This window comes from Salvelinus namaycush, unplaced genomic scaffold, assembly GCF_016432855.1.
Source record: "Salvelinus namaycush isolate Seneca unplaced genomic scaffold, SaNama_1.0 Scaffold484, whole genome shotgun sequence".
Lineage (NCBI taxonomy): Eukaryota > Metazoa > Chordata > Actinopteri > Salmoniformes > Salmonidae > Salvelinus > Salvelinus namaycush.
In genome coordinates this window covers 95612-109193 of record NW_024061180.1, presented here as the reverse complement: position 1 = coordinate 109193, position 13582 = coordinate 95612, and the positions used below count along the sequence as shown (strand labels likewise).

Genomic DNA, 13582 nt, shown 5'->3' with positions numbered 1-13582 from the left:
TAAAAGTACATTTTATTTACATCTTCATTTGGACTAAATATAAAAATCTGTACATTAGAGAAACAAGTATAGTATGTGAATGTGTCTTTGTATGTTCTCAATTCATCTTATCATTATATACAGTCTATAATCTCAGCCCAAAAACAGAGATCTTATAATACTGTATAACACAATGTTATAATGTCTAGGACTTCATTGTGAAAAGTGCCTAAAACCAAAACATCACTACTTCAAAAGCACCTATAAGGAGAACATTAAACAATGTTGGTACTACGTTGGTAATGATTAGTACTACGTTGGTAATGGTTGGTACTACGTTGGTACTGACATTCACAACTCCCTGTATCTATTGCAGAACTCAATACAGGACTGTATACATGCAACTACCAACTGCTTGTCATCAGCAATCAGCACTGAGTCATTTCCACAGTATTACTCTCACAGTCTTCTTGTCCTCCATTTTGGCTCCGTACATTGTCCATGCGTCCCGGTGCCGTGCCGTTAGTGGACTCCTGACTCAGCGGCGAGCAACTGACGTTACGCACCAGTTCTGGGTTCAGACAGAGGAAAGTCTGGTTCTTATCGTTATTATTGCCGTTGTTACTAGTAGTGGTGGTGACTACCGACTCGCTAAAGATAGTGTCTGAGAAGACAGAGTCTAGGTTGAACGGGGTGCCACCGAAGAGGGATTCCTGGCAGGTGGATTTGGGTCGATCGGTGGCTACCACTGGGTCTCTGGGGGGTTTGCTTGGTGGTGGTGGTTGATTATTAGTGTCTCGTTCTTCTGGATTGTTCTGCTTGTTCTGATTCTGATTAACCGTGTCCGTCTCCTGATTCGGGCTCCCATCAGATTCCATGATAGGTAAGGGACCTACTTTCGCCATCACCCTAGAGTCACTGTTGACACTGGATCGTCGCGAGGAACCCTCGGCTGTTGAGATGACGCTACTGGCCCGGGGTAGAGAGGTAGGAGACCATGGCCCTCTTAGACGCGCCTCCTTCCCCAACGGGGTGGAGAAACAGTTGAGACACCCAGACACAGAGGAAGATTTACCCTGGACGTAGAGCACCGCGATCGGGGACATGGCTGAGGCTCGGGTGGTGGTGGTCTCCGGAGCTTTGTTCAGACCTAATCCAGATCGAGATAGTACAGCAACCTGTCCCTGAGCTGTTTTGGGGACATTCCCTTCGGAAGGCTGCTGGGGGGCTCTGCTCCCGCTGGCGCACCTCCTGAGGACACTCCTTCTGGGCCAGGGGTCCTGGGTGCTACCAACCTCCCTCCCCCTACAGGGAACTGAACCCTGGGTGTTTGCTATGGCAATAGGTGAGGAGTTCTTTACTCCTACCCTCTCTCTGTGTTTGTTGCTGCTGGTGTGTGTTAAGGAAGTGGATCGCTGCTGTGTGTGTGTGGTCGGCGAGGGGTTCTGCCGTGTGTGTCGGGGGGTGGAGGTATCGCTAGGCGGAAGGCAGGAGGAAGAGGAGCGGCGGGATGACGGAGGCGGCTGGACCGGGCTACTGCCGTTGGACCAGGGTTCGTTGTCGAGGCTGAACTCTCCGCTGCTCTGGCTCTGGGCACGGCTCGGCACGCCATTCAGACCTGGGGGAACCGCGGAGAGAACGTCTCTTTAGGTTACACCAACAGCAGGCTACACTCTTGATTACAACTGTCTGGAAAATGTATGCATTTTCACAATGTATTATAAAGACGTTTTATGTCAAATAAACATAGCATAGGCGACAATACAAGCTAGTAAATGCATGTATCATTATTTCTGCCTATAGAGGGCAGTATTATCAAGCTGTTCAAACTAATGCCTACTTTGAGCAAAATAAGAGATTAACTTGAAAAAACGTCATGTTAACAGATATTGATTTATTATTCATTTTACATCTGTATACATGTTCTGCATCCCAAATGGCACCCTATAGGGCTCTGGTCAAAAGTAGTGCACTGTGTACTGAATAGGGTGCCATTTGGGAACCCTCAAATAATGAGTTAGCGGGATGTTGTTTACCGTGGTTTTGTAGTTCATCACCGTCGTCAAAGTCAGTCGCCACAGCACTGTCATTATAATCCTTGTCTGTGCAACACAAAATGGCAGGGGACGGAAAATGAGACAACACTGTGTGGGTATCCAGGACTGAGGCGGTCAAACTGGTCAGGTTAAAAGCAAGAGAAGCGTATGGGAAGTGGTAGTGTTCATTCAAACAAACAGAATTGCAGATGTTTGAAGCAACACATCCCTACAGAGACGTTGTAGCTCAAACCCCTTAGCAAATGTACCCTTGTAGCATGATTCTTAAAACTACAGCAAAAGGTGTTCATAGCAGATAGCTGATGAAGATGTCAAATGGAAGGACGTAATATGGATGGTGGAATGACTCTACCTGTCAAACATGGCTCATTGCTATCAGTGGCAGCGGCAGCAGCAGTGGCGGTGGGATAAAACAAAGGAGTGGTGGTGAGCTGGTGTTGATGGTTGATGATGGACAAGATGGAGTCGCTCATGGATGAGGTCATAGACTCCTTCCTGGATCTGTCATTCTTGACCTCTGACCCCTCTAGCTGCTCAGGGTCCTCAGACAGGGTTGAGGGGTACACCAAGTCATTCAGTTTGTCCAGGTCATTCAGGGCTGGGGGTGGAGGTGGAGAGAGATGACTTGAGTTGCCTCTGGTAATGGGGAAGTCCTATATTTTCTTTCCCTTCCTGTCTTTCATTCAAAGGACAGAAGGTTCTACACACTTCACTTGAAAAGTATGACGTTTATCAATAACTACGGTTTTAGCCTCACAACCTCTGTCAGAGTCTTCCTGCCTTCCAGCAATGTGGTCCCGAGAAACTAAAACATTATGAGGTACCAGTGTTCTGCAATGCAGTATTCCCCTGACCTCTTGTGTAACTCTACAGAACTGCATGGAGAACAGAAGAGTGAAAATATCTATGGTGACGGATGCTTATGCTAACAGAGAGAAAGAGTGGGTATGGGTATCAAAATTGCAATATATAGCAATATTATGGCTGAACTCAATAATAGGAACGTTGCCAAGCTGCACACTTTGCAGAACTCTACACGGAATTACACAGAGTATTGTCTAGGAGGATTTCTGCTGCATTCATTAAAACAATGGTAGACTAAAGAATAAGGTAAAGCATAGTTCACTAGACTGGGTCCCAGATCTGTTTGTGCTGTCTTGCCAACTTTGTATGGACTTGTCAATCCTAAGAAGTTGGCAAGACAGCAAAAACAGATCTGGGACCCAGGCTAATAGTTTGCTAATGATGAGAAAATAGGCAGGTTGCAGCCAAGATGAGGTAGTCACGAGACATCGACCCATCATGTTTCTTACACATGGAACGACGAAAGAGGGACTTGACTTTGTCCTTATCCTTCAGTCTGTTCCTCATAAGGGGAAAGATTTTCAGAGTGGACACTTTACAGTGTGGGACAACAAGGGACAGAGGAGGGAGAAACAGGGGAGGATGAAGGGAGGGGAACGGAGAGAACACGTTAACACACATTAAACAGACATGGGGAAAGACAGAAATAGACAAAACACGAGTTTGGCCTTATTGAGGGAAGGATCCACGTAAAGAAACATGCAGACATATCCATAGTGCAACACCAAGTAACAACTGTTTCTGCATGTCTGTCAAATAAACCCACGTATACAACACAGCCCTCAAACTACACTCTGGCCCTCCAAGACAGTTCCACTGCATTTTTTAATTGTTCCCCTCTAAATCAGGGACTGATTTAGACCTGGGACACCAGGTGTGTGCAATTAATTATTATGTAGAACAGAGAAGCAGCAGGCTCCGGACCTCGTAGGGTCAGAGGTGAGTTATCCTGCTATACAGGGTAGATACAGACAGAGCATCCCTACATCTTACCACTTCAGAAGTCAAGTGTGTATGAGGATTTCTTACCCAGGACTCCTATACAATGGCACAGCAACAGATGAGCTTCCAACAGATCATTTTTATTCCTTCTCATAGATATCTGTGTAAAAAGCCTGGGAGGCGGGTCTATCTTGATACAAATAGGAGGAGTCTGTCTTGTAGGGCTGTCAAATAAAGATGTAGCAATTGAGTGACTTCTGTCTCCCTGTCCAATCGGTGGTGGCTGGGGGAGGTTCCCTGCAGTAACTGGCTCCGCCCATATCTTTCTGTTCTATCCCTGATGGCCGTGGCTGCGGGGTCGGCCGTGGCGGGGGAAGGGGTCTAGCTGTCGCTCTCTCTTCTTGGCCTATAGCTCGTAGCAGGGCGGGTGGGCCTGCGGTGATGGCGGAGCGTGATTGGACAGCCCGTTTCTGCCTGGCCTATCAGGGCTCTCAGACGGGACCAATGGGAGGGGATAAGGAGGTCATACTCACTGCTGCTCCTCCGGGGGGAGGTGGTGGACCCACCCGAGCCGTCCGAACCCACGAAGGAGTCGTTGTCCTGGCAACAGGGAGCAGAGGGGGAGGTGGGCGGGAGGGCCTCGAAGGACCCGGAGCGTGTGGGGGTGAGGGAGCGATGGTGGTCAGAAGAGGAGGCGGGGCCACAACGCTCGCGGCTCCTCGGCTTCATCAGCTTCCTCATTTTCAGGGCGATCCAGTTCCCACGCCTCGGGAAATATAATACATACGTTAAAATCGATATAGAATAGGATAAACTTTGTCCCTGATGGGAAAATTGTCTTAACAATAAACAGGTAAAACTAACTAATACTGTATCCAAACTAATGAATCTTGTCACTGTCAAAGTGAATTCATTTCCTGTCCAAACGGCACTGTACCTCCGTGGGGGTGAGGGGTCATAGAACTTATACTGATCCATGATCTTCTCCTCCAGCTTCTCCTTCTGTCTCCTCAGCTCATTCAGCTTGTCTCTGAGAGGAGAGAGAGAAACACCGTGTTTCACACAGAGAGGTAACATCAACAGAAGAGGTCGCTGCTGCAAAGACGGCTGGTGTGTTTACGTCTTAGAATAAACTCTGACTGAACTGTCTCAACCGTCACACTCGGCACCTTTAAACACCATCAAACCCCGAGGTCGTATTTATTAGGCAGCAAACGGAAGAAAATGGACTGAAACAGTGAGGGACTACATGTACTCGTCCAATAAGGAACTCTCATTTCCGTTTTCCGTTGCAAAGCGTTTTCCGTTGCATGCAGCAACGAATACGACCCAGGTGAAAAGAATGTGAATGTTTTATTTCCATACATATTACACATAGCTTAGTATGCCCCATATGTCCAGAAGATAAACTCAAAATGGGGGAGATTTATTCCATATAGGCCAATGTTGACACTAGCAGAGAGAGAGGATTTTTTTTTAGGTCAGTCAACTTTTTTTTCTAAACTGGCACTACAGATGGCAGACGACATCAATAATCCATCCTCTGTCAAACTCAGAGGCCCAGTGGTTTTGGTGCTCTAAATATGATGGGATGCACTGTGTTTTTGGTGCATCGGTGCTCTATAGCTAAATCAAGGCCTTTTGTTTTGTGCTGCTCTGGAATGCCTTGTGTCCTATGTGAAGCCCATTGTTTAACCACAATGTGAATACATTCCATAAGTCTATCATTATGAGAAGAACTATACTGTGGCTGTAGCTACTATTGTACAAAATATGCTCTTATATACTGCAGATATACTGTACAGTGGCTGCTGCTGGTGGAACATCTATCTCCTTTGGTTCAATTAACTTCTAATTCAGTCCATTAACTGCAAGTTGGATTGCAAGGGGTTAAAGCTCTAGGACTCGGCATTCAGCCAGATAGATGGGTCCCTTACATGTGCTGTCTCTGTTCTACGTGGAACAGGTCCTTGCTCTCCATGGTCTGTTCTAGCAGGGTGCGGTTCTGCAGCATCAGGGTCTGGATCTGGTCCAGCAGGTGACGGTTCTCCTCCTCCAGGTTCCCCTTCAACTGACTCAGCAGCTAGACACAGGGGCACATAGTATATGTCAATGACTTCTTTAATGATAGAATTACTACAACACATCAATCTGGCACGAAACTGCTTTGAGAGCAAATGCGAATGCGTATATCCTCACATAGCCTCTTTGTATAGTGCTTGGGGAATACAGAATCCAATTACTTTGCCAGCAATGCTGTAATGACCCTGGGTTAATAAGGGTGGAGAATCGACTTTGCCACACGAGCATGCTTCTGTGGCACAGTCGATGGCGCGCTGGGCTTCGGGTCAGAAGGTGGAGGGTTCGAGCCGCACTCCCCGACTGTTTCATTACAATACGATCAACAACACCTTCATTACAACTCTACAGAATGTTGATCAAGTTTTGATTGATTAAAATGGATGCTTTTAGGTAAATATATTTTTAATTATAACTAAAATGAACCTGGATGGTGAAAGTATTATTAGAAACTGGGTGGTTCCAGCCCTGAATTTTGATTGGCTGACAGCCGTGGTATATCAGACCGTATACCACGGGTATGACAAAACATTTATTTTTATTGGTCTAATTACATTTGTAACCAATTTATTATAGCAGTAAGGCACCTCGGGGGTTTGTGGTATATGGCCAATATACCACGGCTAAGGGCTGTATCCAGGCACTCCGCGTTCTGTCGTGCTTAAGAACAGCCCTTAATCGTGGTATATTGGTCATTTACCACACCCCCTCGAGCCTTATTGCTTAAATATATCCTTCATACCTCACACTGGTTGGTGAGCTTGGTGTTGGTGATGTCTAGCTGTTGGTACTGCTCTCTGAGCTTGTTGAAGTTGGACTCTAGCTTGGTCTGCTCCAGCTTGGTGCTGTTCAGCAGGGTCTTCATGTTCTTATGGTCCGCCTGGAGCTCCTCCTGATCCTTCAACAGCTGACGGTACGTCTGGTTCAGCCTGGGGGCACATAGAAATATACATAGAAGAAACACTCTGAAAAAAGTAAAGCGAAAACATATTGATAAGAACAACAGTTAGACAAGCAAAGTTCTCTGAATTCTATGTAAAAAGCTATCAGCCTGTAACTATCTTTATTGTGAGCTTGTGTGTGTAGTGAGCTATGCTGTGTGTAGAGGGAGTCTTTGTCATCTTTAGGAGATGCTGTGTGTGTGTGTGTTATGCTATGTGCGCCACTCACCAGTCCTTCTCATCCCGGAGCTGTCGACACTCTGAGGCGGTGGTCCTGTGCTGCTCCTTCTCCACAGACATCTTGTCCTGCTCCTCTCTCAGAGCCTTCTCCAGACCTTCTAGTTTGGCCTTCTGCTGCAGCAGCGTTTTGTACCTACAGCAACACACCATCGTGGTTATTTAGAGAGCTTTCCCCTCGGTTGCTGTTTTCGTTGCATGGATGGGAAATGAGTGTCACAGCCATTGATGAGTGTCTTTGATAAAATATGAATGGATAGAACCTATATACCGTAGTTTTAAAATCCACATGATTTTTCAAGATCCATTTGACTTGGTGGCACAACAGATATCCTCATTGTTGCACGAGAACATAACATAGCAACACAAAAAAATGTACTTTATTGTTGAGAGGTGGAATTTAAGCAACCATTACTCAAGCATTCAAATTGTATACCATGAACCATCAGAATGGTCTCTGGTCCCCCTCCTCTACCTGTCCTCCAGCGTTCTATGCTCCAGCTCCAGAGTGCGGTGGACGTTCTTCAGACAGCCGTGTTTTCCCATCAGGGCCTCGTAGTCCATGGCTTGTCTCTCGTGCAGCGCCGCCAGCCTCTCGTGGTCCCTCAGGAGCTGGTCGTACACGGCGCGCAGCTCCTCGCGCTCACGCATGGCCACCTCCTTATCACCCTCAGTGCTGGATTGTTGGCATTGGAGCTGAGCGTTCTGGGCCAGGAGTGATGCACTCTGGGAGTTCAGAGTGGACTTCTCCACCTGTGGTTGGATAGGCGTGGAGATGATTATTATGTGTGAAAAGGTTGTAATTCAAAGGTATGAGTTTATACTGTATAAGATGAAATACTACTCATACCATGTATGAAAGGACTCTAAAAAGGGTTCACATTTAACAAATCAACTAAAGTTGCATTCAAACTGCTTCATGTAACACCAGCCTTACAGTATCAGGTTCCATTAGAATGGCATTATATGAGGCAACTTGAGTCCTAGGTATAAAAACAAGATGCATCTAATGTATAATGGATATCTGCACACAGATTTCACTTCAAAATAAAAGTACTCACTTCAAAATAAAAGTTCATATTTTGGAAGCATTAAATCAGTGTGTGTGTATTTGTGTATTTTGAGTATCTCATCAGTATACTGGGAGTATATTAGTATATCAGGAATGTTGCTCCTCTAACCTGCAGGTTAGCGTTGTGTGTCTGGAGAGCCGTGTTGTTCTCCTGCAGGGAGGCGGTCTGTCTCTGCAGGGCCAGGATCTGAGCCTGCAGGCCGTCTGACTGGGTCTCCAGCTGTCTGAGCTGGGCCTGCAGTGCCTGACGCTCTGCCTGCAGTGTGGCATTCTGCAGTAGGGGAGGAAAAGAGGGACAAGTCAATAATACATAGAAAAAATGGGAAGCTGGTGTTGATCCATAGTAATAGTCTGGTTGAGATGGATAACATTTGTATTAACGTGGCAATGTAATGTAATTAAATAATGAAGCGTCTGCTAAATGACTAAAATGTAAAGTAGGTTTGATTTCTATCATCCCATAGTCATTATTGGGAGGACTTTAAACAAAGTCAGATGCATTTCAGAAAATATAAACATTGAAATAAGAGCATCAAATTTAGTGCTTAGTCACAACATGATGACACAAAGTTCTCCACTCACGTTCCTCTCCACCTCGATGAGGCGGTCCTTGACCCTCAGCAGCTCCCTGGTGGCCTCCTGGCTCTCCCGCTGCCATCCGCTTACCGCCCTGTCACTCTCCCTCTGAGGGGTGGGGCTACGGGCCGCATGCTCCTCCTCCTCCCTCTGCAACAGGGCTTCGTAGTTCAGACGCACCTGTAGGGGGTCAAGATCAAAGGTCAGATACCGCTACTGAGCGAGGCCATTTGTCAACTTCAGGCTTCAATATGCTTTGAAAAAGAATTCCAATGTAGAAGTGAATGAATGTAGACAAGGTATAGTTTCCCTTTGAAACGGAGGAACTTTAGGCCAGACTCACAGTCTTGAGCTCTTGACGTAGCTGCTGGTTGAGGGTGGAGGACTCCTGCAGACGAGCCTCAACGGCAGCCATCTTGTCTTCTTTGATCTGCAGGGACCTCTTCAGAGACGACTCCAGCTCAGACTCCAACATCTTGAACCTACTGGGGAGAGGGAAATAAAATAAAGGGGGATTTAGAACAACACGTGGGGGAGGGGAAAGTAGACATATTTTTCTGTGTTTTGTCACGGACTGTAATTGATTTCATTGAAAAATAACCCACCAATCTATTGTTATGTGTATAACACAGCCATTCACGAACTTAATTGAAGATTTGTGTAACTATCACCTAACCTGGTTTATGGGGGGTAGACTAAATCAGTTGCATGAACCTCGCTGTGTCCAGTGTTTCACCTGTTGTCTGGAGTTTCCTCGTCACTCTGTGGTGATGTGTCCTGGTTGAGGACTCTCATCTCCAGCTCCTGGGCCAGCCTCTCCAGCTCATTCTCCCTCTGCTGGGTCTTCAGCTTGTCACTCACCAACTCCTACAGAGGAACGACGGTCAGAAATATCCGCTTTTTGTATCATCACATATTTCAGTTCAGTGACTCCTCTTGCAGCCATGTAAAGCTCGTGTGACCAATTAACTATTTATCAGAGAGCTGTTAAATCAAAAACAATTGATATACTGTATATTCATGACATGTGATCTAAATCGCCACGACTTCAAGCTCGCTTAACTTTATCTTTCCATAAGGAAACGTACAAATCTGTCATGTCAGGCACACTGAAATACATGAGTATCACACATAAGAAGCTAATGCTGATCTGAGTGGCTTCACCTCTCTCAGGGTGACCAGGGCCCTCTGGCTGATCGCTCCCTGCTTGGCCAGCTCTCTGTTATCCCTCTCCAGCCCCTTGACCCTCTCCTCCACCTCCTTCAGCCTCTCCACCTCCTTCCCCATCCCCCTGTTATAATTTAATAGAAATATAAACCATTTAGCAGATGCTTTTATCCAAAGCAACTTACAGTACAGTCAGGGCACACATTTTTGTATATTGTATTGAATATGAGTAGATACATTTGTATACGAGTGCATACTTTTTTATACAGTTGAAGTCGGAAATAGGTACAAAAATATCTATATCCACAGTAAAACGAGTCCTATATCGACATAACCTGAAAGGCCACTCAGCAAGGAAGAAGACACTGCTCCAAAACCGCCATAAAAAAGCCAGACTACGGTTTGCAACTGCACATGGGGACAAAGATCGTACTTTTTGGAGAAATGTCCTCTGGTCTGATGAAACAAAAATAGAACTGTTTGGCCATAATGACCATCGTTACGTTTGGAGGAAAAAGCGGGAGGCTTGCAAGCCGAAGTAACCATCCCAACCGCGAAGCACTGGGGTGGCAGCATCATGTTGTGGGGGTGCTTTGTTGCAGGAGGGACTGGTGCACTTCACAAAATAGATGGCATCATGAGGATGGGAAATTATGTGGATATATTGAAGCAACATCTCAAGACATCAGTCAGGAAGTTATAGCTTGGTCGCAAATGGGTCTTCCAAATGGACAATGACCCCAAGCATACTTCCAAAGTTGTGGCAACATGGCTTAAGGACAACAAAGTCAAGGTATTGGAGTGGCCATCACAAAGCCCTGACCTCAATCCTATAGAAAATTTGTGGGCAGAACTGAAAGAGTGTGTGCGAGCAGGGAGACCTACAAACTTGACTCAGTTACACCAGTTCTGTCAGGAGGAATGGGCCAAAATTCACCCAACTTATTGTGGGAAGCTTGTGGAAGACTACCCGAAACGTTTGACCCATAGTTAAACAATTTAAAGGCAATGCTACCAAATACTAATTGAGTGTATGCAAACTTCTGACCCACTGGGAATGAGATGAAAGAAATAAAAGCTTATATAAATCATTCTCTCAACTATTATTCTGACATTTAACATTCTTAAAATAAAGTGGTGATCCTAACTGACCTAAGACAGGGAATTTGTCTCGGATTAAATGTCAGGAATTGTGAAAAACTGAGTTTAAATGTATTTGGTGTATGTAAACTTCCGACTTCAACTGTACATGTGATCCCAGCGATCCCAGCGGGAATCAATCCCACAATCCCACGATCATATCATGGTGACCATTAGCATCATACCTGTTCTCTCTCTCCAGACTAGCCACCCTCAGGTTGCTCCCGTCCAGGGTAGAGTCCTGGATCTCTGCCTGTTGCCTCAGCCTGCGGTTCTCCTTCTCCAGCCTCCTCTTATCTCTCTCCAGGCCTGAAGCCTCCTGCTCCAGGGTCTGCTTCTCCTGCTCCAGCTGCTCCATGCGCCGCGAGGAGATCCTCAGCTCCTCCAGCCCAGCCTGCAGGATCTGGTTCTCAGCCTCCAGCTCGTGGACCTCGGCCTCCAGCCGCTGGAGCTTCCGGCCTGGAGGTGAGTGGATGTATGGATGGAAGGGTGTGGGGGTGGATGGATAGGTGGTTGGATGGATGGGCATGTGCGAGGGTGGGTGGATAAAAAATAAATAATAATACGTCTGAATTAATATAGGCTACTTCATTAATCACCAATCATCAATTATTAGGTTTGCCGGCATACAGAGCACAAAAATCAACAGGCATATGGATCCCTGAACAAATAAAGCGTTTCATATTGCCCATTTAATGCCCCTGTATCTAACGCAACAGAGCCAAACGCTACAAAGAGACAGCAGTACCACAACATTCTCACAGAAGACCAACCTGTGTTGTCCAGGGCAGCCTGAAGCCGCTGGTTCTCTGTGTCCAGGGCTCTACACTTAGCTTCCAGGCGCTCTGTGTGCTTAGTGGATGAAGAGGAAGCCCTCGTCTGCAGCCCCGTGCTACTGTTCTCCCGACGTGGACTCTTGTTCTTAGAGCAGGGTGAGGTGTCGCGAGTCAGAGACACTGAAGCGCCTGGTTGAAGGAGATTGCGGGTGTTGTCTTTAGCTACTGCTTCCGGGTCAGCCATGGGGTCACTCAGATGGCAAGACTCTCCGTCTTCGAGTTGGCCTTTCTCTTGCTTCTGAAGGTCCATCTTCTCCTTGAGGGTCTCGCTCTCTCTCTCCAGTCGGTCAATCTCTCCCTCTAGGTCAACCGACACTCCGTTGCACTTTGTGTGATGTGATGTGTCTATGTCAATGTCACAATCCTCTTTGATGACCAATTCAGACTGCTCCCAGGAGGTGTTGTCTAAACTGCCAAGGTACTCTCTAACCACCTCAACCTAATAAACAAGGAAACACGACCAACATTTTCACATGGAAATAGCACCGTTCACTGCTATAGTTCGATAGAGTCGACGGAATCCGAATGTGTGGGTTGATGGTTGTACGTGTGCTCCCTGAGCAGCTGTGTGTGGCTATTGTGTTCATGTTTGTGTCGTGGTCCCTGGTTAGTTACCGTGTTTGTGGGTCGCTGGCTGTCCCTCCGCGTGTGCTCATGGTTATGGTTGTGCTGCGGTCCCAGGCTGAGGTCAGCAGCTCTCAGATCCTCTATGGTCCTGAGCAGGCTTTGGTTCTCTCTCTCCAGCCTCAGCAGATGACTCCTAGTCCCATCAACCACCTCCTCACCCAGAGACTTCTGACCTGAACACAACCATCAGACCGAAAGGATGACAGGAATACGAACTAGCTGTTACATAACCTCCACTATGAACAGACAGGTGAGATAATGACTGAATGGATGATCTTATTGAAGTTATCCTTTTTGTGCCATATAGAATAGTCCATAACGTTAGAATGATATTTCACATGTCACTTCTCTTCCTATAAGTACCATTGCTCCCACAGGGCAGATGAAGTGGGTAGAGTAGACTGTCAGCCTTACCCTGTGAGTTGTCGGGGCTCCTGGAGAGCTGCTCCAGCTCCCATCCCAGGTGCTGTGACTCCTCCATGCTCCTCCTCTGGGCCAGCTCCAAGGCCAGGTTCTCCTCCTGCAGCTCCTCCATGCGCCTCCTGTCCACCTCCTTCTCCTGGGAAGGGCCGAGAGGGAGGACGAGGGTGAGATGACGTTGTTATTCTAAAGATATTCAACTTCCCATTTCTCTATCTGATCTTCGTTGAAAGTATGACCTTTTGACCATGGCACACACATGTCCACAACATAACCCAAGCATGTATGATCCTCTTTGTCCATCAACCTGTTCCATCGCATGTATCCTCCAATACACATCCTCCCCTGCACTAAGACCAGTCCCTTTCCTATCCTTCCCTTAACCTTTCACCTGTTTCCCCTCAATGTTCATATTGACCACTGTTTACATACATGTAATCCACTGCATAATGCTCCGTGTTTTCTACCTGTTCCATGACATGGACCCTGGCGTTGAGCAGCAGACTGTGTTTCTCTAGCTGGTGTAGTTTATCAGAGCGGGCCCTCCACCCCTCCAGCTGCTGCTGCAGTACAGCCTTGGTCTCCAGCAACACACAGTTATCCTCCTTCAACTCCTACAAGATAAGACACAAATCAACGCTGTTA

The 13582-nt window shown here is 46.7% G+C and overlaps 1 protein-coding gene across 1 annotated transcript in view; it reads right to left on the bottom strand.

Moving 5' to 3' along the window:
• Positions 1 to 407: 407 nt before the first annotated feature.
• Positions 408 to 13582, bottom strand: part of LOC120041591 (girdin-like) — a 29388-nt gene continuing 16213 nt past the window's right edge. The window contains exons 11-29 of the mRNA XM_038986459.1: positions 13405 to 13551; positions 12932 to 13076; positions 12506 to 12690; positions 11828 to 12329; positions 11240 to 11513; positions 9912 to 10038; positions 9484 to 9614; positions 9091 to 9229; positions 8754 to 8927; positions 8281 to 8442; positions 7575 to 7852; positions 7092 to 7235; positions 6664 to 6850; positions 5780 to 5925; positions 4780 to 4872; positions 4376 to 4608; positions 2389 to 2634; positions 2016 to 2081; positions 408 to 1597 (exon numbers count right to left, since the gene is read on the bottom strand). Coding sequence (XP_038842387.1) covers positions 408 to 1597; positions 2016 to 2081; positions 2389 to 2634; positions 4376 to 4608; positions 4780 to 4872; positions 5780 to 5925; positions 6664 to 6850; positions 7092 to 7235; positions 7575 to 7852; positions 8281 to 8442; positions 8754 to 8927; positions 9091 to 9229; positions 9484 to 9614; positions 9912 to 10038; positions 11240 to 11513; positions 11828 to 12329; positions 12506 to 12690; positions 12932 to 13076; positions 13405 to 13551 — 4569 coding nt within the window. The remainder of the gene's footprint in view (positions 1598 to 2015; positions 2082 to 2388; positions 2635 to 4375; positions 4609 to 4779; positions 4873 to 5779; positions 5926 to 6663; positions 6851 to 7091; positions 7236 to 7574; positions 7853 to 8280; positions 8443 to 8753; positions 8928 to 9090; positions 9230 to 9483; positions 9615 to 9911; positions 10039 to 11239; positions 11514 to 11827; positions 12330 to 12505; positions 12691 to 12931; positions 13077 to 13404; positions 13552 to 13582) is intronic.